The 23671-nt window shown below is 41.5% G+C and overlaps 1 protein-coding gene across 2 annotated transcripts in view; it reads right to left on the bottom strand.

The window, feature by feature from the left end:
- The window catches only part of MUSK (muscle associated receptor tyrosine kinase), a 54174-nt gene extending 33241 nt beyond the window's left edge, over positions 1 to 20933 (bottom strand). For both annotated transcript variants that reach the window (XM_040580392.1, XM_040580393.1), the window contains exons 1-5: positions 20855 to 20933; positions 16521 to 16647; positions 13205 to 13356; positions 11676 to 11803; positions 11020 to 11161 (exon numbers count right to left, since the gene is read on the bottom strand). In XM_040580392.1, coding sequence (XP_040436326.1) covers positions 11020 to 11161; positions 11676 to 11803; positions 13205 to 13356; positions 16521 to 16647; positions 20855 to 20933 — 628 coding nt within the window. The remainder of the gene's footprint in view (positions 1 to 11019; positions 11162 to 11675; positions 11804 to 13204; positions 13357 to 16520; positions 16648 to 20854) is intronic.
- Between the last annotated feature and the right edge of the window lie 2738 nt (positions 20934 to 23671).

Below are 23671 nucleotides of genomic sequence, written 5' to 3'. Positions count from 1 at the left end.
CATTGCTGGGGGAATTGGTAAGTTATATGTTGCCTTTTTTTCGTTTATGTTCACCAGTGTTTCCGTAGCTCTTTCATATCTGAAGCACAACAGATTGAAATGACTCCTTCTCTAGAGAGGAGTTCTCTGGACTTGGACTTTGCTAACTAATCTGTAAAAAATCACTTACACTTGCCACCTATATGCTCTGAAGAACCACAAACTTCTGCCAACGTGTTCGCAGTCCTTTGCCAGTGAGAAGTCCAGTCGTTTAAATCCCCATTCAGATTCATTCATCTCATATCCATTCACTCTTTCTTGCCAGTCTAAACCAGGCAGACAGGAGAGGTAAGAAGCAGAGGGGCTATATTTCCTTCCCACTGGTGAGAGATAAGGGGAGGTCTGACAAATACATTTATGAACACACAGAAAGCCACAGCATTTGTGTTTTCTGACATTTCAAATTAATCCATGTAAAATCCCAACGATTTTTGAAATACCACGGCTAAGAACAGGCCACACATCTTGCTCATGGATCAGCAGTCACAGAGACAGCCACGCCAAGCTGTGTGCAGCAGCTAATTGCATGCCAAGAGCCAGGGCTGAGCAAAGGAGGAACAGTCTCCACAGCTGACAGAACGGGACCGAATCCCAGCTCAGAGAACAAACAAATTATTCCAGAAGCATGGACAGTAACTCCTCTCACAGTGACAGCAACCAGCACTGTGCATGGCTCGCCTCACGCCTCCACATGGGAATGGCTCACATTGTACCTTTGCCACTGCTCAAGGCATGCTGCCACCCTCCCACACACTTCCAAAACCACTGGGTTAATAATTAAATCCCATGATAACTGGAAGGTCAGTTTCACTTTGATCTTTAAGTATTTCTTACCAAAACTGCAATATTTATCTTTTTGCAAGCCTGCCAAGTAATCACAAAGAAGAGCAAAATGCCACAGGAAAAGCTGATACGAGACACTTCCACTTATCTCTATGAAATTGCTTATCCGTTTTTATTTAATCGCTATGCAAAGATGCTTATTGGCAGAGAACCATGTGTACATAGATTATCAAAAGAAAAAATTGTAAAAATGCAGTAGGAAATGCATACAACCACTGTATTATTAAGGAACAGCACTGTTAGGTGTGGGCCCTGGAAAAGCAAGCTGCAGGGGCACTGTAAGTAAGCAGTACTTCATCATCCCCTTGCCCCTCACCTGGTTATCATGGTAATCCTCAGGGACAACCTCCCCAATGCATTTGAAACATGAGTATTTTGTACAAAATCTCAAAATCTCAAAGCTCTTCTGTCTCCTGATAGGTGATTTGTGAGATCTGGGGCTTCAGTAGTCCTAACACCTCATCCAGCACAGGCCAGACAGCATAGCAATACATTGACACTCAACCTAGAGCCTGAGGCTGTGAGATAGATGGCAGGGACAACTAAAGATGTGTGTGGAAGGGTGCTGGAGGAAACCACATCATCTCCATCCTGAACCATATGCCTTCAGATTCTATGTTCTGGTATCAATATCAAAGCCAGTTTTTCTTAGCAAGGCAATAGTTTTCAAGGTAACCTTATTCTAGGGTGAGCTCCAAGATTTGTGGATGGTAGGACAATTTGCATCAGCAGAAGGACTTATATAATGTTAAATGCACCAGCCAGCACAGTAGCTTCTCAGCTGTGAAAGAATTTGCATCACATATACATGTCTCTGGAATCCTAAAAGCAGACCTTGCAAATATGCAAAGCTATAATAACCAGGACTAAAATGTAAATAGATAGCTTATATCCTGTGTAACTATATAAAACCTGTTCTGTACAAGTGTTCATTTCTATATACAGAGCAAACACCAGATTCAAGGACAAGTGAGGATAACATGTTCAAATTACTTCCCAAGGAAATTCTTTTCATGTCAGTACTGGTCTTACATATGTGTTTGGTTTCTTTGAAGGAAAGACCCTTCTAAACCTCCCCATGCTATGGCTTTTCTGCAGTATGGAGACACATCACTTAACTCTGCCATTACCCGCTATCACATGTGAAACTGAATAAGAACTTCCGTCTCCTGAGTCAAAAGGCAACTCTTTCTTGTTCCAGTTATGATCACTACCCATTATGACCACTGCCGAGGCTACCAGTGTGCCTGCGTGTACTGAAACCTCCACAGCTGCACCAAGTCTTGCCCTACCACTCTCAGGAATGGAGCAGGCAAGTACATGAGTCACTGGGATACCCAAAACTGAGATAAGCCCTGCAGCATCCTGACATCTGGTCTCCACCAATGGGTAACAGCAGTGCCATAAATTTAATTACATGCCATGTGAAAAGTACTTCCTTTCATCTCTTTTAAAGTGGTGCTAGCAGTAGCTGCTAGGATGTTTCTTGTTCTGGGGTGATAACAAGTAGCCTGTTCCTTGCTCACCTCACCATGTGTCCTTGGTCTTCAGCACTGAAAACTCTGCTAGTCCCTCCTAACAAAGAGATTCACCCTCATTCCCTATTCTCAACTCACAGTTTGAGGTTCCCTTTTTGTGACAGTCTGCCTGGGGCTACATTCAATTTCAGAGGTGTGAGGGGACCATTCCTCCACACAGCAGCTCAACAACAGTAGACACTTTCTGTTCCATAGTATAGGCACACACACCCTAGAAATATTGTGTGACACTAAAACGGGCATTAGTGCTAGAAGTAAAATCTTGAGATGTACAGTTTGGAAGAGTCAGTTACAGCGGAAAGAGAGGGCTTTCACCTCCACTGAGGCTAACCTGACTGAGAAAGTTGGAAGAGGTCCATGGAAGACAGAAGGCATCAGCCTCAGAAAAATGGTATTGATCCACAACTTACCAAAACTGGACTGGTAAAGAGACTCTATTAGATTTCCAGGTTGCCTTCAAAATCGTGTCTTTCTGTGTCTTCAGCCCCAGCTCCATATTGGTTTTTCGATGTGAAAAGGCCGTTATTTCAGGATGGTTGTCTCAGTTTGCTCTGCCCCCCTGTATCTGATAGCTATGGATATTCTCTATCCTCTACTCTGTTGTTGACAGGAAACACCTGCTTCCTAGCTACCCAACACAGTTTACAAGCCAGAGGGATTTTTGTCTGCAATATCTGTTTTTTTCCTTAAAACCACAATTCATGCAATGATGTAAGAAATTCATATATAAGTGTCTTTCCAAACTCTTTGTTAGGGGAAAGAGGTTTTTGCAAGAGAAAATAGAAGGACTCAAATTCTCATTAAAGAACAATTTCTCATACATGTCTTGTCAGAAGCCTCATGCTCCAAGGAGACATGCTTTGCAGCTCTTCGGTGCAGGAGGCCACCCTATGCAAATTACTCAAAGGCAGCACACACCTCATGCCTATGTCACAGCAGAGCAAGCCTCAGGAATAAATTTATAGTTCACACTTTTTTTGTTCATTTGCTGAAGGTCTGGGACTGTTTTCTTTCTCCTGCAGCTTGCCCTCTTATGCTGTAATTAGAGCTATGGTCATATCTGCAGCATCTAAGAACCTCAGGGTGATGATGGTAGATGTTAACATTGGGTAGGAGGAGATTTAATGAGTTATTCTGGGCTTTCAGTTATGCCCATGCCACCCTGCTGAGTCCAGTAAACTACTTTGGTGTAATTACAGACAAGCTCAGTACTATTTTCTTTCCCTGTAATGCTCCCTCCCCACAAAGCCTTTGCAATTTTTAACAGCAAATTGCAGTAATCACCATTTACTGCCATAGGACACTATCTGCAGGTACATACACCACCATCACTGTGTGTAGGGAAGGCAATCCTTTCCCAAGATTTCTGCCTCTGCTCATGGCAAAGCCAAAAACTCAGAATTAATATCAGAATTTCCCTGAGCAACTTTCACCCAGCTCTTAAATGCAAAACTGCAGACTTCTTTGTTGGTCTGTTTATCGATCCATCTCACCCAAAACATCCTACCTCTGAGGATGGCACAGATAAAAATTCAGATTTCATATCCACAGCTGATCTATGGGAAAGGCAGCAAGAATCAGCATAACAGTGCTGACTGACTGCTTTGGTGGTCTCTTGGTATGTCCCTTTCCTCTTTTGTCTACACTAAGTACAGATGTGTTGACAAAAAAATGTAGAAAATTTTTTGGATGGCAATCTGGAGTCAGTTTTCATTTGAAATAGGACCCATCTCTGGAATACGGTCCATCTAAATTGATAGATCAGCTGGACTAAATACATACTTTCATTCTTGTTATGCGAATTGTGGTGTGGCTGTCTTGTCTTTTGATTTATCTGTGATGCAGATTTGTCCCAAGGTTACTTAAGAGGTTAGTCCACAAAACAGCTGAAAGAAGCTAGTGCTTTACACTTCGTGGGCTTTCTATTATCATCTAGTCTAGTGTCCCTCACTGCCTCTAAGATTTAGACAGAATGATTAAAAAATTAAAAAAAAAAAATTAAAAATCCAGACCAAATCTACCCATGTCCTGGCAGATCCTTCCCTCTGAAGGGATGATACTCCAAGGAAAACCTTCCTATTTTTAAGGCTAAGATAGTTCTCACAAGAGGCTTATAGGGAAGTATTTTTGTGGCCTGTGGCAGGGTATTATTTTAGTAGCTAGTAATAAGCAATAAACTGTGGGCAGGAAAAGACTTCTATCTACCCGGGCTGCAAAAGCAAACAATGTCTAAGTCAGGGGAGCCTGAGGACCATTGCTTCTACCCTTGTTTTGCTTTGTTTGCTTTGTGTGCTCTCACACAGTAGCACAGGAGAAAGTGGAGCAGCAACACTTTGACAAATGAAACTGCCTGGATAAAGAAAGGATTAGTAGCCCTCAACAATTACCCCATTCACCCAACTGGAAACTACAGAGATTTGATCCAAAAAGTTTATTAAATCCATGGAGAATCCCACTAGTTTCTTGATGAGCACACTGGATCTTTCTACACTTGTCCTAGCTAATTTGTTTGTATGTTTGTTTACTGATAGATATATGATTTCTGATTTCTAGACCTGCATTTGTACATCAATGACTTCAAAACTAACTCTTATCTCACAGTATACGCCAAAACTCCTGAATTCCTGAATTCCACAGCACTCTGGTGGCACGGGCTGGAGACTGAGCTCTGCTTCATGTAAATCACAAGATGGAGGTGCATCTAACTCAGTACACAACAAACAGTACTGTCTGAATACTCTTTTCTTTCATATTAGAGTCCATGTATTTAGTTGCCTTTTTCTTTCTTCTTCAACATTAAAAATGTATGATTGGGGAACATCAGAGATTTCACTGGCTGGGTGCAACACCTAGAAAGACACAACACGAAGGTTGTTCTTCATCCTCATGGGAAGAAAAATCTTTTTTTCAGGACAAAGTCCTGCACACAAAGTCTCAGTATGCAAGGGTAAAAAGCACAATAGACAATTCAGACTGTCTCTCTGCAGCATGTCTTTCTTCCATGCATGTGCTGCTATTGGAATGGAAGGATATCTCTCAGAAGAACAGTCTACCTCCAGTTGTGTCAGTGCCTAATCCACCACAATCCTTTGTACAGTTTAATAACTCTTTTCATTTCTAGAAAACATTCTTTCCATAGTTGAAGCTAAAAATTAAGTTGATAAAGAAACATACAGTTTATAGCTTTATGTCTCATCTATAAACAGCTGTTACTTCTAACCTGTAAGCAATTCACAGTCAGCTTTTCAATTTCTTCTGTAACCTTTTTGTTTTGAAGAATGAAGAACATAAGAGAACAGGAGCCCATTCTATCAGTTCACCAAGCGGCACTTTCCTTCCCCCAGGGAGAGAAAGAAACATTCTCCAAAACAGAGAAAAGGAGTCTGCCAGAATACAGAGCCCAAGTCAGGCAATTAAGTCTGAAAGTCATCACAAAACATACTTTTACTGCTGTTTTGCAACAGACACTTCTTATTTGGTGCGGGAATTGTATATACTTTGACTATTGGTTATTAGCACCACATCTGAAAAAGACAGTGAGAGTTTAAGCAAACCCATCCAGCAGAATTTATTGCACACATTAAAAAAACCTACCAAGCAACTTCCCTCTGTGTCTGAGTGACAAGCACTCATAACAGGAATATTCCCATGCCTCTTACCAGGCAAGAGCTTGGGGCTATAAAATTATTCTTTGAATGTTATACAATTTATACATAATGGGTATGGAGAAGATCATTGTTATACATACCAAGCCATGGAGACCACAGAGGATGTACAGTTTTAGGCAGCAGGCCCAGAAGTTGAACCTGATGAGCTCTTGCACAGCTTTTGCTAAACTGGTCCTACTAATGGACTAGATCAATGTCACTGCAAATAGTAATGAAAACCAAAATTCCTCCTGTTCTACAGCCTACATTACGTAAACAGCTGTCCAGTGCATGAAGGAAGAACCAGGTTAATGTCTCACTAATGCTATTTATCATGCCCTACAGATTTCAAATGCTTAGAAGGGTCAAGAAATACAATCTTGACACAGCCTAAAATTCTATACCCTGCCCTCAATTTTCACCGACATCAATGGGAATTTCTGGACTTGAGGACAACTCTCAACATTACTGAAGGCAATAGATGCTCTATTTATTTCCAAAGGAATGATCTTCAGGTAAAATTAGAGGGAACATCTTAGCCATCTCAGCCAACATCTTGTCAACAATCTTCAGCCTTCAGACATCTGTGTGAACTATAAAGACCAGGTAAAGCAAACAAATTCTTCTATTCTAACATAGTCCCGAATCTTGCAACCTTTCGGCCCCAGATTCACTTTGGGTATCAGTACAGCAATTAACAGGAAAATTGTATAAATCCTTTGGCAAGGTATTGCTTCACTGAGTGTATAAGTGTTCTTCTAGGACTAGCAGAAGTGTTCATTATCAAAACTGATCATGTAGCAATTAAACAGCTAGTTAGCAATACTTTTAAGATCATAGAAAAAGAATACAAAACTGTAGGTCAGAAATGTTGCCTCCAGGAAATTAAAAACACGTTTCTTGGCAAACAGCCAAGATTATAGTATTGTTCCTTTATCTCAATGCAATTACTAATTCCTGTAGCCATCTCTGGACATACATGAGCAACAGGAAGTCATTCCCACATACTAAATTTAACATAACCAACAAGCTGATTATTGCTGATCATTTGTTTTGCTTTGCAGAGCAGTGTGATGAAGACTTGTTTCTGCTTATTGCGATCTGCCTCAAACCAGTAGTTCTACTAGTCCTTTTTTCCATAAGTTGTGTGGGCTGTAACCGATTTTACAAAGGAGCTGAACAGGGGAAAGCTGACTCAATACACCCCTGCAGCTTCTACATAGCTGGAAACCAGAGCGCTGGTGGAGGACCACTTTATAGTGACCCCAGCACATGTTGGAAAGAACCAATCCTGCTCCTCCAATGTGTCCCTGTGTGTCATTTTATTGCTACAGGATACCCTAAGATCATAAAAATAGTGTACAACCCTCCTCCATCAGGAAGCCTGCCCTACCTTGCATGGGTGCTCGCTTGGCTTTCTTATCCAATGCTTGCCTCTTGTGTCCCTTCCCTGTCCCTTGCCTCTGGTGCCCAATCCCTGGTCATGCTTCTGCCATGCTCTGCTTCTCCTTCTAATGCCCTCCAGGCACACCAAGCAGGCCTTCAGTGATGTCAATGCTGTCTGTGAGCTCAGCACAGCTCCCAATGAAGATCCTGGCTCTTCCCACAGACCCAGCAGTCAGGTCTGTTATGATTACGTTTCCACCCTTCCTGCCTTTTAAGAAAAGGAAAGTGATGGTTTCACCAATCACTTGTGGGTTCACCCCAAACTTGGAGAAAAACACAGTCCAAAAGGACAGGTTTTTTTCAGCCCTTTTAATTAAATTCCTGATCCAGCTCATGAACTGATTGGAGTTCATCATCCAAACTCTGGTGCCTGAAACACGCGCTGGGAGAAGAAGAAGGCTTCGCTGGCTAGGGACTGGTCTGTGCAGGGGACAGCAGGCAGATGATCCTTATCTCCTTCCCTCCATTCACTGACAAAAATCAGGAACAACTGAAAAACCCATTCCACTAAGAGAACTGATCAGTTCCTCCATTGTTTTCTTTTTCCTGACAAGAACAGCACCTGGATTTTCATCTAAAATCTTTTCTCAAATTATTTTCACTTGGCTTTAAAAATAATAAACTTTTAAAATACTAACGCTGTGCTTTAAAAGTAATAAATAGAAGCCAGTATTATAAATGTTCAGTAAAGCCAACAAGGAATGTAGAAAAAATATTTGGAAAATCAAAATAGCAGCATTTTTTAAACTTATTTACCCTGAACTTCTGAAACCAGACAAGATGTAGGACTATAAGGCACCTCAGTGGTGCAAATTCTTGAGTCAAGATTATCATCAGTTTAAACGAGTGGAACCAACATACATAACTTTATGTATTTGAGATGCTGTAGTTTCTAGGCCCAGGTTCAACAAGTCATTTAACCATGTGCCTGACCATACATGCATTAAGGAGCCTGACTGCATGCATGAGTCAGAGGTTCAATCTTTCAAGAAGTTAGACACCTCTGCACTTTGAGCAATGCCTGAAACTAATGGCAACACTAACACTGAACTTGTCAAAATGGAAGCTCACAACAGAAAATTAGAAACCTCTTTCAGAAACCAGGACCTGCACGGTCTAGATTTAGCTAGGCATAAATATTTGCACTGCTCTTTGAATGGGCATTTGCTTCAGGTTAAATATTCATAGTTAACCAGCCACGGTTACTCATTTTATTTTAATATTAAGCCACACTATGTAGGGTGGTAACTCTTGTGAATGGTAGCACCAAGGTTTAAGGAAAAACATTGTAGTGTTATTACAAGGAAGCAATAAAAAGTATATTTTCGTAAGTTTTCTGAACATAGTGAATGCTCAAAGAAGGCTGACTGAAGTGTGATTTTTCCTTCATTGAGTAATTTTAGATTATTATTTACTTGGAGTTACTTTAAAAAGCTGCTGCTAAGGGTGTAGGAGAGGTAAGAGAGGAAGGATACTAAAAATAACAGTAAAAGAAGTGCATGGGGGGGATGCATGTGTGTGTGCATACCTGCATGCATACCTGCATGAATATGCAGGTATGTGGGTATGTATGTATGCTAAATATCCATGAGAACTAATCTAAAATACTGGAGGAAAAGGAACCTGTATACACAGCAAGCTGTAGTCAGGATTGTTACCTTTGGATTTTGGAAGCCAAAAAAGTAAAACAAACATGCACCAGTTTAGTTTGGGTGGCAGCATGAAATGAGGTATATTATATGGGTGTCCTACCAGAGAAACCAATGCAAGCCTGGAGAACAGCATTGCTTTGTTCACCCAGCACATGAATGGAACATGAGGGGACAGTTTGTGTGGGAGCACTGAGCTCCCATTGATTAATTAAGACCTAATCTCCCTCATTTCAAAATGCACACACACAAGCTTTCCTTTGCAAGTAGGATATTTGTGGATTATTTTGCCATTCCTTGAATTAACAGGCAACAGCATAATTCTGGAGACAGGGACAAAACCTGGTATGAATGTTAGCAGCCCAGATTTTGGTGCAGTTCCAGCCTGCTTTTAGATTCCCTAAATGGCTCTGGTAGATCTGGAGCAGTAAAATCCCAGTGTCTGAGGCCCTTCAGCATGGAGTAGGGGTTTGTATGCATGGCACCAGGTGTTTGTCATTCATAGTTAATTCTGGACGAGTCTTTGTCCACTGTCTCAATGAAGGGGCCAAGCCAAAACCCAGGACCCAAGCTGCACACAACCAGATGCAAGTGTCTTCAGTCTGCCCCACTGCTTTTAGCTCAGGAGGAGTACGGCTCTGGATCTACATTAGGAATAGCTGTGTTCCTGTGTTAAAGGTATTTGAGGAATTTCTAACATACTTGAAGTCTGTACATGTAAATATTAAAAAAAAAAAAAAAAACAAAAAAAAAAAAAAAACCACACACAGAAACATCACCAAACACCTAAAAAATTAATGCATTTTTTAGGGAAACAGCAGACCTACAGTAATTGGTAGTTGGATCTAATATACCTGATTTTGCTCCCATGAGAAAGTCAATGGTCCTCTTAGAAATAGGGTTGCACCTTAAGTAACTTCTGATAGTCCCGAGCCAAATGTAACCTACAACAATCTTGTGAAGCTTACTAGGCAAATGGAGACTGTTCTCCACTTTCTATAGTACAGTCATTTTGAATAAGAAATAAAAATTTATCTACCAAGTCAGTCATCCCTCCTACCACTCCGCAAAACCTTGCATAACCTTATTTCTCTTACAGGTTTCAGGAACATTGAATGTCTCATTGCCTACATTTAGTTTCCCCTGCAGTCCACTGGTCTCAGCACTCTGAAACTGGTTATGATTTATACCCCAAAGCAAACACCTCTGCAAACAGGAGGAAAACACTGAGCATATAAGGAGCAGAGACTGAAAAATCAATCCAGTGTTCAGTTTAGTGGGCAGAAAATGTTTAAGTCGTCAAAGAGAAAAGCTCTGTTTACCAATCTGAATCAACCAATTCAGTTGGAAAATCAGAGGAAATGGGGAGGGACATACACATAATGCTGCAAAATGCTTCACTGTTTGCAGCTGCAGCTCTCTCTGAGCTGGCTCTTTACAGCAAGTTTACAGGGCCATCAGCTTTCTAGTCCATCTCCACAAGCCATAATGAAATCCACTGGTCTGGTGGAACTTTTCAAACAAGAAACAAGTTGGCATCTTGGAAAACATCATTCAGAAGGAAAAACATATTTGGGAGTCCTTACTCAGACAAATATCCCACCAAAGCCATAGCAGCCATGAACAAGGACCCTCCACAGATAGTCCCTTTCACCATCAGCCAGCAATGGGAGCACCTGTGGACACTTTCTCTGTTTATCGTTCTGCTTTCCTTTCCTTTACCTTATTCTGCCTTCTGGGTCACCCTCTAGGATGTTTCTGTTGACATCAAAGTGATACTTCAGTTTAATTCAAGTTAACCAGGTATGCACACAAAGCTGGCACGTGAAGCTGAAGCCCAGTGCAAGGGTTACTCACCTTCCACTACCACCGTTGCAGGTTTTGAATAGGCTGTGCCCAAGCTGTTCTTGGCTACACATCGATACTGTCCTGCATCCTCTCTCTGAACGTTGTGGATCCTTAAATTCCCTGAATCAAGGATAGCAATGCGAGCATTCTCCTGCCGGAGGAAGGAGCAACAAAGATGAGAGTTTTACATGCAGGGGGCACACAAGGAGCATCAAATATCCACTTGAAAAGACTGGGCTTACATGCATCAACATTATTTGTGTTGTCCTACAGCTGAAGGATTTGGGGCCAACTATTCCTGCTCAGCATTGCTATGACACACTCACCCATCCCTCCTTTTGTAGATCAGTGAATATAAGTTCAAAAGAGCTCTGGATCTTAGTTCAGTAGCTCTTATTTATAAGAATACTCACACATGCATTCAGCAGCATTTGACCATGCTTCATAATAATATATATATATATAATATAACATCTAGATACACAGAGAATATCTGGTTTATAGGCAGAATTATTGCAGATGCAGACATTTATGAGATGAGCCCTGGATTTTCCAGATGCTTACTTCCTAGAAATTAGAACTTGCAAATGCTGTAATTATTGCTAGCATTTTAACATATTACCTTTAGCGAAGTTAGAATTACTTAGATTTCGTTCTCAGCTCACCTTTAAGACTGTTTCTCCTTTGATCCATGAAACAGAAGGTTTTGGATTCCCCATTGTAGTGCATGGAAGAACAGCCTTTAACCCTTCTATTATTTCCACATTTATAGGCGGTCGGGTTATTTTGGGTCCTAAAATTTTAGAAGTCAAAAATTAAAGTTGAACTGAAGGTAAGACATACTAGGTAAGAACAAGTCCAGAAATGACAGCAAAATCTTTGCTGCTTTTTCTGTATATTGCTGAAAGATAGAAGGGTCTTAGTAGCTCAGGGGCTGCCTTGGAAAGAAAAAAAAATTAAGCACAGCATTCAGAGTTTCAGTTTATGAACACAAAATCAGCTAGCTTGCATGGGTTATTTGTTTTCAAGAGTGGAGTTTGACAGTCATTTGAATTAGGGCCTGGGCTAAAATCCAAATCCAGATAAGAGTATTTCCAATATTGAAGAATGTTTGCATTCCAGGTTTTGACATTCTTCACTGCATAAACAGTGTCTTGTGTGAAAGCTCAGAGCAGGAGTGAATCAGTTTTGAAATAGTTTTAACACAGGCCTGACTCTAGCTCAACAAAAAGGGCATGTAAATTCAATTAATGTCCCTAATTGAAGGATTTATCACTGTTACAAAAAGGAGAAAGGGTCCTTAAAGAAAAAACAAGCAAAATCCTGCAAAGTTAATATGTGACAAATTTAAGTTAATTTTAAGTAAAGAAAAATATGGCTTAGCTTACTGTGAGCTGGGAGTAAAAATACCTTCATCTCAGTGTTGTGAGAGATAGGGAGCTTTGCCTCCCTTGTACAATGCCAAAGCAGCAAAAAATCGATATTCAGAAAGCAGGCCCCCACCTGCAGGCAACTGGAGTGCTGGAGAGCCCTAGAATTACCAGACCTGGAAGGTCATGCTCATTAGTGCAAACAAAGCCTTTCCTACAAACAGATGCTTTAGCCAGGATATATCTCAGCTGCCCTTTAAGTGTTTGTGAAGTAACTGCAGCCATGTGAGCTCGTCTTCACAGAGCTCAGCACGCATATAGCCCTTTTCAAGAACCAGTCCTCTGCCCTCCATGCGGGATGATGAGATTTACACTGTGGTGGTCCAGACCTTTCAAGATTGCTATTTAAAAACATCTGAACAGCATTTACTTGCTTTTGCCATCCTCAGGCATAAACCTGATTAGTGAAATCTTATGTTTAAAATTCACTAGGGATTTATGCAGTATTGCTACAGAGGTCTAATCTATCAAATTGTGCTGCTTTTACCAAGTTTTGTACAAAGCATCATTTTTTATCCTCTGCTATGCAAACAGTTCCTCTGATCCTAGCACAACTGTGCATTATTCAAAGTGAATAATCACAACTGCTTATAATTAAGATATGATCTGATATTCCATGTCTCTGTCTCAAGAGTCTGCACCCAGCCCCACAGGAATATGGGTCTGCCCCAAATACAGACCCCCAGGGGCCATACCTGGGGGTCTGCTCAGGCTCTCAATGACACGCTTACACCATGTCAGGAAGAAATTACATTCCCACTTACGCATTTTCACTTGGAGAGCCCCACAGCTCTGCGCAGCTGCTCCAACCCCGTTATCCGCTGTGCAGCAGTACACCCCATCATCACTGTCCTCCACGCTCAAAATGGTCAGGAGCTGCCCGTTCCTCTGTATGCTGTACCGGGTATCAAACAGCCTGCAGGGCACAGCACAGATTGTCAGGGGCAGGGGGATAGCTGGGGACAGAGAGCGGGAATTGTGTTTGTATCTGCAGACTGCTGATGGCACTACAAATGGTAATGTGTTTTATTTTTTTTATTTTCAACCTGCAAAGAGAAAGGAAGGTACTGAAAATGTTGAGATGGGCCTTAAGATTCAGGTTGGTCCTCACTAGACCATGCAGCTCCTGACTGGCAGCAGTGTAGTGGCAATTCTTCCAGTCAGGTGTTGGTAAAGTAGGTATCATGGTTAGATTTCTGCCTGGCCAAGGACAGACAGGAGCACAAGTAATCTTATTCAGCTTGGTCGCCTTCTTCAGATTCAGAAAAACAACAATAATGCTGTTTTCAATAAACACATGATGTTATGGGAAGATTTTTACTGTTGTGAGCAATAAGACACAAACCAAAATTCAAGTATTTTTGTGTCTGCATCCTGGAATGGTTTTGTCTGTTTTTTAGAAGAAAAAAAAAAACCAAACCAATAAACAAACAAAGAAATGTGCTGAAGGAAAGAAGCCATCTAAAGATTAGAAGATGCAAAGATAGCTATAGTCTAATGACAGCAGGTTTAAATCTGGAGACTTCAGAGAACTTAAGAAAAGCCCTGAAACTGGAGCAAACAGAAGTGTGGGATATTGGAAGAAAGTCTGCAGAGAGAAGAGCAATTCTATATGTGAGCATGGGGTATGCATGCATATGTGTGTGTGTGTGTGTGTGTATGTGTCTGTACATGTGCAAGAGCAAGGGAGAGACAGAAAGAAAGGTGGTGAGAAAACTGAGGGCTGATCTCTGATTTTTATTGCAAAGCTGGAACAGTATAGTAAAACTTCAGTGGAACAAGATTTGCAAAATGTTTCACAAATTACGTTTTATTTTTGCACATTCATTGATGTCTTTTGGAAGAACTTTCATGCAATTGGCCTTTGATTCTGATGAACAGTAACAAAAGGATCTGACTTGAGGATTGTCTCCCAAGCTATCACAAATACCTAACAACTAAGTATGTTCTATTTTGTCTTTTATGTTAAAAATCTCACAGCAGTCACCAAGTAATTTGAATGTGCCATTTATGGTGTTACAGACTTTCAACAGGCTTTCACCTTTTAGTCTTGTATCTCCCTCCTCTTTTTACCCTGGGAAGAAAAAGCACAATGAACTCATCCATTGTGTAAAAGGCATTCCTTCCTTTCCCTGAGGAAGGCTCACCACGGGCAGCCCTGTCCTAGGAGATGGGGCAGGTAAACATTTCACCTGGCACAGGGCACCTGCCAGAGTACTTGCACAAGTTTTGACACCAGGAGAGGAAACTCCAAAAGACTAGCGCTAACAAGAGCCTCTGTCCTCGCACTATTCCCATTGAAGCTGAATGTTTACATACTGGTATGTTTTGAAGGGTAGCTTAGTCGTCTGTTCAGGCTGTTGGGACTTTGGCAAGAGAAGAAACTTTTGTAAATAAAATAACTGATATTTATTGTTTTCAGTAACTTGCTACTTTGATGTTTGATACATGCACACACAGACACACAAATATATTTATGATTTTTTAAGAAGAAAAACTCCACTGGTCTAATCCTTTCCAATTGTACAAATACTCTCATCCATGTTCTTGGAAAGTAACAGAAATAATTTCAGCTTATCAATATCCCTGTCTTTGGTCTGAGCTTTTGTATCCAGCAGCACTGACTATTAACGCTAAAACAGCTTTGGGGAAGTTAAATAGTTGCTGCTATTAATGTTGCTCCAGAAGCCCCAGTAAAGGAACAAAGCACCTGAGCTCTCTGGCCTCACCAGCAGAGCTTTTTTGACTGGTATTCTCCTTTGTGGTCAACGTTGTGAAAAAGGCACTGTGTCTCAGAGAGAGTGGGATGGCTTTTAGAAAGGTGTACTGGGCTTCTGAAAGTGGGGATTGAGGTAAGAAACAATCTGGTTTTCCTATGATATTTGGACATAGAAAAAATGAAATTTTAAAGACCATGGGAAGAAAAAGGCATGTAATCTCTGTGGTCCTGCATAAATGTCTTCCTCTACCAACCTTGATTTTCAGGCACAGTAATTTCATCACTGATAGAGATGGAATTAAAAGAAAGGTGACCTGATTTGAAAATAACATCTGTGGAAGTTCGGACCTCCACCCTACGACAAAGCTGGGGTCAGAGGGTTAGGACCAGGGTTTTTCTGAGGTTCTGTTGCAGGCAATGAAAAAAAGATTTCTGAAGGCCAGTATGCACATTCAACATTCTGCTTTTCTCCTTTTCAAAAATGGTCTTCTTAGCAGTAAGACCTTCTGCTGCTGGTTACTTAATTGGAGTCTCCTGAGCCAACGGTTCAAGGGCTTTTTTTATGCTTGACCCCGACAGCAGGAACCATGTTTCAGGTGACTGTCTGCCTAACAGGGAAAACTTTTGCAGAGAATGGGCCTTAACTGTGTTACACAGAGTTGTTCTGTGATTTTCCCTTACAGAAGAAGTCACTAACAGTGATCTAGCATGAGAAACTAATGTGAAGCCAAGTGGCAGATGTAATGTGCTCTCAGAGTTGGAAGATCACATACAGTTTACTTTGCAAGATCCTGTCTACAGCAACAGAGCTAAAGCAATGGTAGCAACTTCCGTAGTGTGCTTCCAAGGCTGCCTTCTTCAGCAGTGCTATGATTCCTGGTGGTTAATGTCTGATGGTACATTACAACAAGAAGCCAGTTTCCTACAGTCAGATCCAGAACTAGAAGCAAACAAGAATGGTGCACAACCCCTTCCACACAAAGTTTCCAATCACAATGCAGACACTTGAGCAACAAGTCTGGCAATGATCCTTTTAAATATTACACAGCATCTTCCTCCTCCATAAATGCATAAACTGAGGAACAGAGCAGATTGCATCATCTGAAGGTGGAGAGCAAACTCCTTGCATTGCTTGCAGCACAAACCAACTGTCTCCATGCTCAAGCACGTGAAGCTGCAAGAGAACCCCCTTGGTGATCCTATCACTCCCTAGGGAACAGAGATTCCTGTATAATTACAGCCACCCACCCTCTTCCCTGCCACAGACTAATTCTGATGTTTCCAGATACCTCTTTCATCATGAAGGAAAGCACTGACAGTTTTGGCAGGAGGTGCTAGAAAGGGTTGGGGCTGATCCCTACCTGATGGGAATGCTGTTGCGCGTCCATGTAATCTCTGGCTCAGGGTATGACTCCACTACACAGACAAACTTGGCAACATCTTCTACCAGTGCATCCACAGTTTCCAGAGGAGTGCTGATCAAGGGAGCTGTGTGAAGGAAAAGAAAATGAGAAAACTTCCCAGCACCTCCTGGAAAGAGGCACAAAGCCTGCCAGATCCCTTTGAAGGATGCAGCCATGTTCCTGCAGTGTCACTCCATGGCTTCTTCCCCAGCACAGAGGTGCTTTGCACACCCTCCACACCTTCACTGTAACACAGATGCCTCTGCATTCATATCTGCAGCCTTCTGTGATTTGCTGCAGGTTATGCATTTTCCCTTGTTCTCTCTCTGTAGGGTGCAAAACAGAGGGACCCAAGCATAGAGCAGCTCCAACAAGCCCAATGTGTCCCTTGTTTCAAACCCTCCACTCCCCCAGGGTGCACAACACTGGGTGGCAAACTGTGAGGACACAGCTGAGGCTGCTCCCTGCTACTGGGGTGGCATTGCATCAGCTGGAAGAGCAAGGAACAGTACACACATTGAAGCCAAACTGACCTCCCCCAGGAGTGGGCACAGGGCCTCCTTATTAATGCACAATGCATGAGATTTGGGCTTCTTCATCATTAATAAGCAAATTGTTCCACTCAACTACTTCTATTAAAAAAGACAAGAACAAAACAACTGCTACATAGCACTGTATTTTTCAAAGCCAGGCTCACAAAGGCCCTTCAGGTCTTCCAGGTTTGTGGCATTCTAGAACACATTCTCTTTTTCTCACCATTTCTAACCAAGTAGCCCCAGGGTTAGAAGTCTAATAACTCTGCTTGATGCTTATTATTGCAGACCTGTCATCATACATTATTTGAATGTATCTTTAGAAACATTTTCCGTCTCCCTTGTAGAAGACTTGAAGCATGGCTGGAAGGGATCAAAGGATATGCCTAGTAAATTGCTTTCCCTGTGCATGCTATGCATTGCAGCCATTGCCTCCAAAGACGCTTGAGTGAGTTTTAATCTATGGCTGTGAGGGACACACATCCAGTATTTGTTGGACTGGATTTCATGAACAGCTGTGCTGAGATGAACTAGTTTCATACCATGTTCCTGAAACATCACCTTGAAAATGTACAGTGGATGCAGGAATCTTCCTGTTCCCTGATGACTGCAGCACTATCTAGCACACTGTGTGTCTTTTCACAGGGAAATCCTGCCCACACTGTATCTGCTGGCCGTCCTCAGTACAATAAGATTTAAATACAGGCAAAAAATAAACTACACCAATTTTACCGCTCCCTCCTAAAAAAAATGGCAAAATACAAGATGCTCCAATTCCAGTAACTGAGAATAATAGGAAGCTTTAACTTAATGTTTTTTTTATTTGGGAGTAAAAATTAATGTCAGAGTTCAGCTGGAATGAAGCTAGAGGAATAAAGGATTTGCTTCCACTGTCAGGTTTATGTAGAAGTCCTAACGCCTTTTGAATGTCATTAGAAAGAGTCTGCCTCAATAATATTTATGAAATATATGACTTCAGATTGCATAATTGGTAACGACTATACGTACCTAAAAAGATCTTAAAACTACAGCTAAGGCAGCACTAAAAATTATATTAACTGAACATTAATTAAAACACACCTATGTCAGACTTGTGGTTTAAGATCACTGCTTCAAATTGTATCAAGCCTCAATTTACTGGGTCATTTTGAGTCACACTAGACAGAATTAATCATCCATACTGCACCCAAGGTGAATCCCCTGCCAGTGAAACCAAATGGAAGATTTTCATATAGCCTAAATTTCCCTGCTACTGAAGGTTGTCTTAGGAGAATAACCTCCACTGATGGCTATCCTGTCTACTTCAAAGGGGACATTGCTATTTCGTGACAGAGTTCAGTATATTTTTGTGGCATTAAGCCTGGCTGAAATGGAGTTTTACAATCTAATTTTCTATAGTATGTTTTTATTGCTGTTGTCTGCATGGCTTGATCTCTAGAAGGTTGGTTTTTTAACCCTGAGAAATATAGATTAATTTACAGTAAGCAAAATTCAAAGCAATCGATTTTATGACTGAGCTGTTACGATCTGTGGCCATTCTCACAAAGAGTAGAGTTAGATTTGTACCAGGAGCCAGTATACAGAACAACAGTATTTTACTCTTTGGGAAGACAAGGGCTGCCAGTTTTATATATTAAATAAATACTCTAGCAACAGTTATGTGCTTTTATAGCATTTCTTAGATTCAACAGATGACAGAATTATCTTTAGCAGTATTGCCTACACTGGGTCTGATCTGGCACCTCCTGAAAGCCAACACACAGCTCTTAGGGCAGAATCAAGCCCTATACTCACAGAAAATACCATCCAAACCAACAGCACTCCACCTGTGGTAAAAGCAGAAAGGGAACTTTGTTTTTTACAGCTGCTTCCTTAAGTTCTATGTCCTCGAAAAGCAACCGTGACAACAACAGCGATGTGTCATTTTCTCGAGTGCTCTTTTTTACCTTTCTAATATTAAAAGTGAGCACTGGGCCAGTGGGGAGGTGAAGGCAGTGTGAGGCCAGGGTGAGGGAGCAGAGGGCAGGAGGCCGGAGAACACACTGCGTGTCTGCAGGGGGCAGCGAGCAGGCGAGCATGCCGCCATTTTGTCATAAGGCAGTGAGGGAGACCCAAAATGGCTGAGATGGTGCTTGCTTCTAAAAGCTGTCTGAAAGGCTCAGATGTTGGTGTCAGTCCACGTTTTCTCAGGAAAGCAATCGAAACTTATGAGGCCTTCATTACCAGATTTTAACATGAGGAAATAAAATCCAAACGACGTACTGACATACATATACCAGCATATAGAAATGGCCCCGAGCCTTTCTGTGCACATTCACTGGGGCTCTCTGACATTTTTTTAGGTAGCCCTGTGGCTTTAAATAAATTGAAAATCAATTAATTTGTATATCTCTAAAGCCACATAGGTGCCATTTTACTGGATGTCAGCTGTAGTTTCCCGAGATAGCAAAATGACCCAAGGCCAGTCACAGGGCCCATGCGAAAGCCAAATCCCCTTCAATCCCCGGCCCACCAGAAGGTCCAAAATTGCTTGGCTTTGGTTTTAGATCCACACTTTTCAAACAAGACAAGCCAGGCAAACAAATCAAAGCTGAAAACAGAGGCGGTGTCCCCTGCAGCATTGCAGATGCCTGGAGACAGTGCAGCTCCTCTGGTCAAAAGCTGCTCAATCTTGTTTCCAGCTGATGCTGCAAAACCCCTATAGGGCACCACTGGGTCATAGTCACGTTTCAGCCTCTCTCAGGGAGCAATTCAGCCACCTGTGACGTTTTAGGAAAGGATGCGTATCTCTTCATTGCACTGTGCCATCCCAAAAAATCCATCCCCTTCCTCTTTCTTTCCCTTGTTTCTCCAATCCTGTCTTACTACAGCTTTCAAAAAGACTGGAGTTCGCTTTAGTAAAAATTAACATTTTTATTTCAAAAGGTTTCTATAAAGACCTTTCTTTTTCCATTTTGAGGCCAACCTGACTAACAATCGTAAGAGCACAGCCCTGAAAAAACAGCAATGTTGGCCTAACAGGAGAATACTGGCATCCTCCTTGGGGTTTTTTTTATATTTTCCTGAAGCTGCAAAGTTTCTGGTATACTTTGAATGACTCCTGACAATCACCACACAGAAAAACCTTTTGTCCTCAGGCTTACCAGACAGTATGCCCAGAAGACCACTGTTGCACTTTGTACCTCAAAGACTTTCCCAGACGCATTTTTTTCAGTTCTTGCATTGGCTAGAAGTATGTGTGCGTGTAAGCATACAAGAGAGGAAGAAAGTATAATAACTTTTGTTATATGCAATACAAAACATGCATATTTGTATTTCTATACACATGCTCTGTAATGACTTTCTAGCTGTTCTTCTTTGAGCTTTACATATTTTTAAGCATACATAGACATGCAGAACACCATAAATCTTGGACTCTGCAGCAGTGGGTGCTAACAGCCATTGAAACCTCCAGGCCCCCTTTGACATAAGAAATGTCCATCCTACCTAGGCTGAACCCAAAGGTCTCCCCTGCCCTTTACCACAGGACTAGGTGCTTTTCCTAGGCAATGAACTTTCAAGCCCAGACACAAGCATGAGATTATTTTCACTGTTATCCTTCTAAAAGCAGTGAAGCGATGACTGCAAGCAGCGTATTTTTGTCCTTTTCAGCAACACCACCAGACCACCCACCCTATTACTAGAGATGCCTTCCACTTTGCAAAACCTCCTTCAGCAAGTGGCAGAAGCAGAGCAGGGCAAAAACCCCTCCAAACAAACCTTTCAGAAGTGTCTCGGCCAAGCTCAGGGCTGCCAGGGTGAGGACATGCACCAGGGGCACCTTCAGCAGGTCATTCATGTTTGATCCGGAAGGCATCCGGCTCCTTCAGGTGAAGTGTGCAGAGCTCCCGGCTGGCTGCATTTTGGCTGGTGGTGTGCAAGCAGAGCTCCTCCGCTAATGACAGAGCAGAGTCTGCAGGATCTAAGTATAATCAGGAATTCTACCACCCGGCTGTGGTGATGGACATGGCCAGCTGGTGCGTATCCACTTTGGTCACTGTGAAAGCGTGGGGCTCATGAAACAAGAGAAAGCAAATCCCTTCTGAATTCCTTCTAAGCAAACAGAGAGGAGTACAATGGGAAAATATATTTCCAAGGCAGTACCCTACCCCAGTACTGCAAAGTCACCAGGTCTTTATTTCAGCACTGTGTAAGTGCAGTAGTGGGAAAAGTGCTTGCCATTGAATTTTCTGACAGCTTAATCCCCCTCTTTTTAATTTTTTCTCCTCTCTCTCTCTCTCACATGCATTCCCTCTGTCTTATTATAACCTTTCATGATTGGCTGCAATATGCCACCTGTTACCCTGCTGATAGCATTTCTTTTCTTAACAGATGTATTTGCTGGAGCAAGAACGGTTGGCATTGGTGGCTGGAAGTGCCCTTCTTTGCCAAGGAGGTTGTCAGTGTTTGAGAACTGCTGCAGCACGATGAAAAAGCAGAGTCTTGTCCTGGAAACAGACCCCCAGAAAAATTATTATCCACAGTGGGACCAACATTTATACCTTGGGAGAAAGGGAGAATTTAATTTCAACATCAGCAGAGCCCAGGGTATTTGGGCATAGATAGAGGCATTGCTGTAGAGAAATATGACTGTTGGGTACTGACAGAAATATATTTTCCACTAGGTTTCGACCTAAAGTGAAAAACTGAAAGTCAGAGCTCATTTCCTATGAAGATTTAGAGGACCATCAGACTTGAGGCGATCTCCTGACTAACTGTGTCTTGCCCCATCCTAGCACAGCAGTCTACATGACATCATCTTTTTCAAAAATGTCATTTGTACTCCCTTTTTTTCAAAGTAAATATTTATATGAAGAGTGTTTGCAATCAGTCCTACCACCATGGAAATACCAATGTGGCGGCAACACGTGCATAAGCAGAAAAGCAAAAGATGAATAATCATGCTGAGGAGGATTAAACTGATGTTGAAGCCCTGGGATCATGACTCCAGATACTTTTCATCATGTTATCAGAAGAATGGATATGAGCTTTGCGCTAAAAGGCATGGTTTGAGGAAAGGGAGTGTGCAGTCATAACATGTCACAGTAAAAGATATTTTGAGATCTCTGGAATTTCCTTTATTTGCTGAACCTCTCAGTTTCAACTACTTCTTAACAGTCATTTCTGCAGTGAACATACATAGTTCGGCAGTGCTTTGTCTGAGGAGCACATGGAGTAAAGCTGGACAGAATTGGGTGAATCTCAATGGTTTGGCATGGTGTGATAATCACAACGGGGACATGCAATGGCTGATTAGGAGCAAAGAACCCTAGACAAGTTCTCATCTGAAGATGAATAAAGACAGAAGCACTCACTGAACACATGTTAAAGATCTTCCAGGAATTCTGGAGCTAGCAACAACAACAAAGCAAAACAACAACACAGCAATTGAAACAATAACCTTACCAGGGAACAGAGAAATCCTGACTTACAGCTGAACTCACAAATATTTTTTTTGTTTTGTTTAAGTCCAATCACATCCAATTAATCTGTTCCATAGAAATGCAACTTTGTCTTTTAGGGTAAATTTCTCTCCGTGGAGGGACTTGACCAAAGATCTCTGCATCACTGAATTCCTGCCTGGGCTGTGTTACAAGGACGTTGAAAATGTACCATCCCATTCAAGTAAGAAAATTAAGCTTTCCCTTTTATTTTCCAACTACAGCATTTAGAAATTACACTGGCAGTGATGACTGTTAAATGTTAATAATTCCTTTGCATTTTTAGGATTAACAAACTACTCCTAACCTGTAATTTCCTCTGCTTTGTGATTTTTTTTATTAAGGACCACAGTGAGTTCACTTGCTCTAAGCTGGAAGAATGTAAATTATATTATAAATCGGAGTACACAGGATACACATGCACAAGGTGGATATTTTGTTCTTCAACCATACAGCTAACAAACAATATATATGGGAAGCTGGTGGTGATCATCTGTGTCCACCATGGAAACATGTTTCTGTATAGAGTAGAATCAGTGGAAATGAAATACTGGTGACACCAAATTTTCAATGAATCCAAGCATTCTCCAGGTTTACCTTATAAAAGTAAAATACTCCTTTAACTTTTACTTCAAGTAGTTATGAGTTTGCTGTTTGATGGTTGTTGGTGTCTGTTTTTCCAACAAAGCTGAGATGCATGCGGTTTACAGCTAACTGTTATTTAAAGCTGTTGTTACTTGTAGTCATGCCCCAAGGCCTCTGCCAAAATGAGGTCCCAGCAGCCTACACAACTGGTAAGAGGAAGCAGTCTCTGGCTTCCAGGCAGGCAAAGTTTTGTTCTTACAAAGTCTGTGCATCAGCAAACATCTCCACAGAGGCTGGTTCACGAAGTTCAGTGCACAAAGACAAGGTGTGCTGGAGCATTCTCATTTTTACCCTTTGCAAATTATTTGCAGAGTGAGTTTTAAAAAAGAACATACTTTTTAATAAATGCATAAATACAAAGAAGAGAAAGTTAGATTATATTTATGACATTTTCCTGAATAATTTATATAACTGTCTTCCCGTTAATTCATTGCTTGACATCTCCCCACCA

The sequence above is a fragment of the Falco naumanni genome, chromosome Z (genome assembly GCF_017639655.2).
Source record: "Falco naumanni isolate bFalNau1 chromosome Z, bFalNau1.pat, whole genome shotgun sequence".
NCBI lineage: Eukaryota > Metazoa > Chordata > Aves > Falconiformes > Falconidae > Falco > Falco naumanni.
The sequence above is the reverse complement of the archived record's forward strand: the minus strand, read 5'-3'. Positions and strand labels throughout refer to the sequence as shown.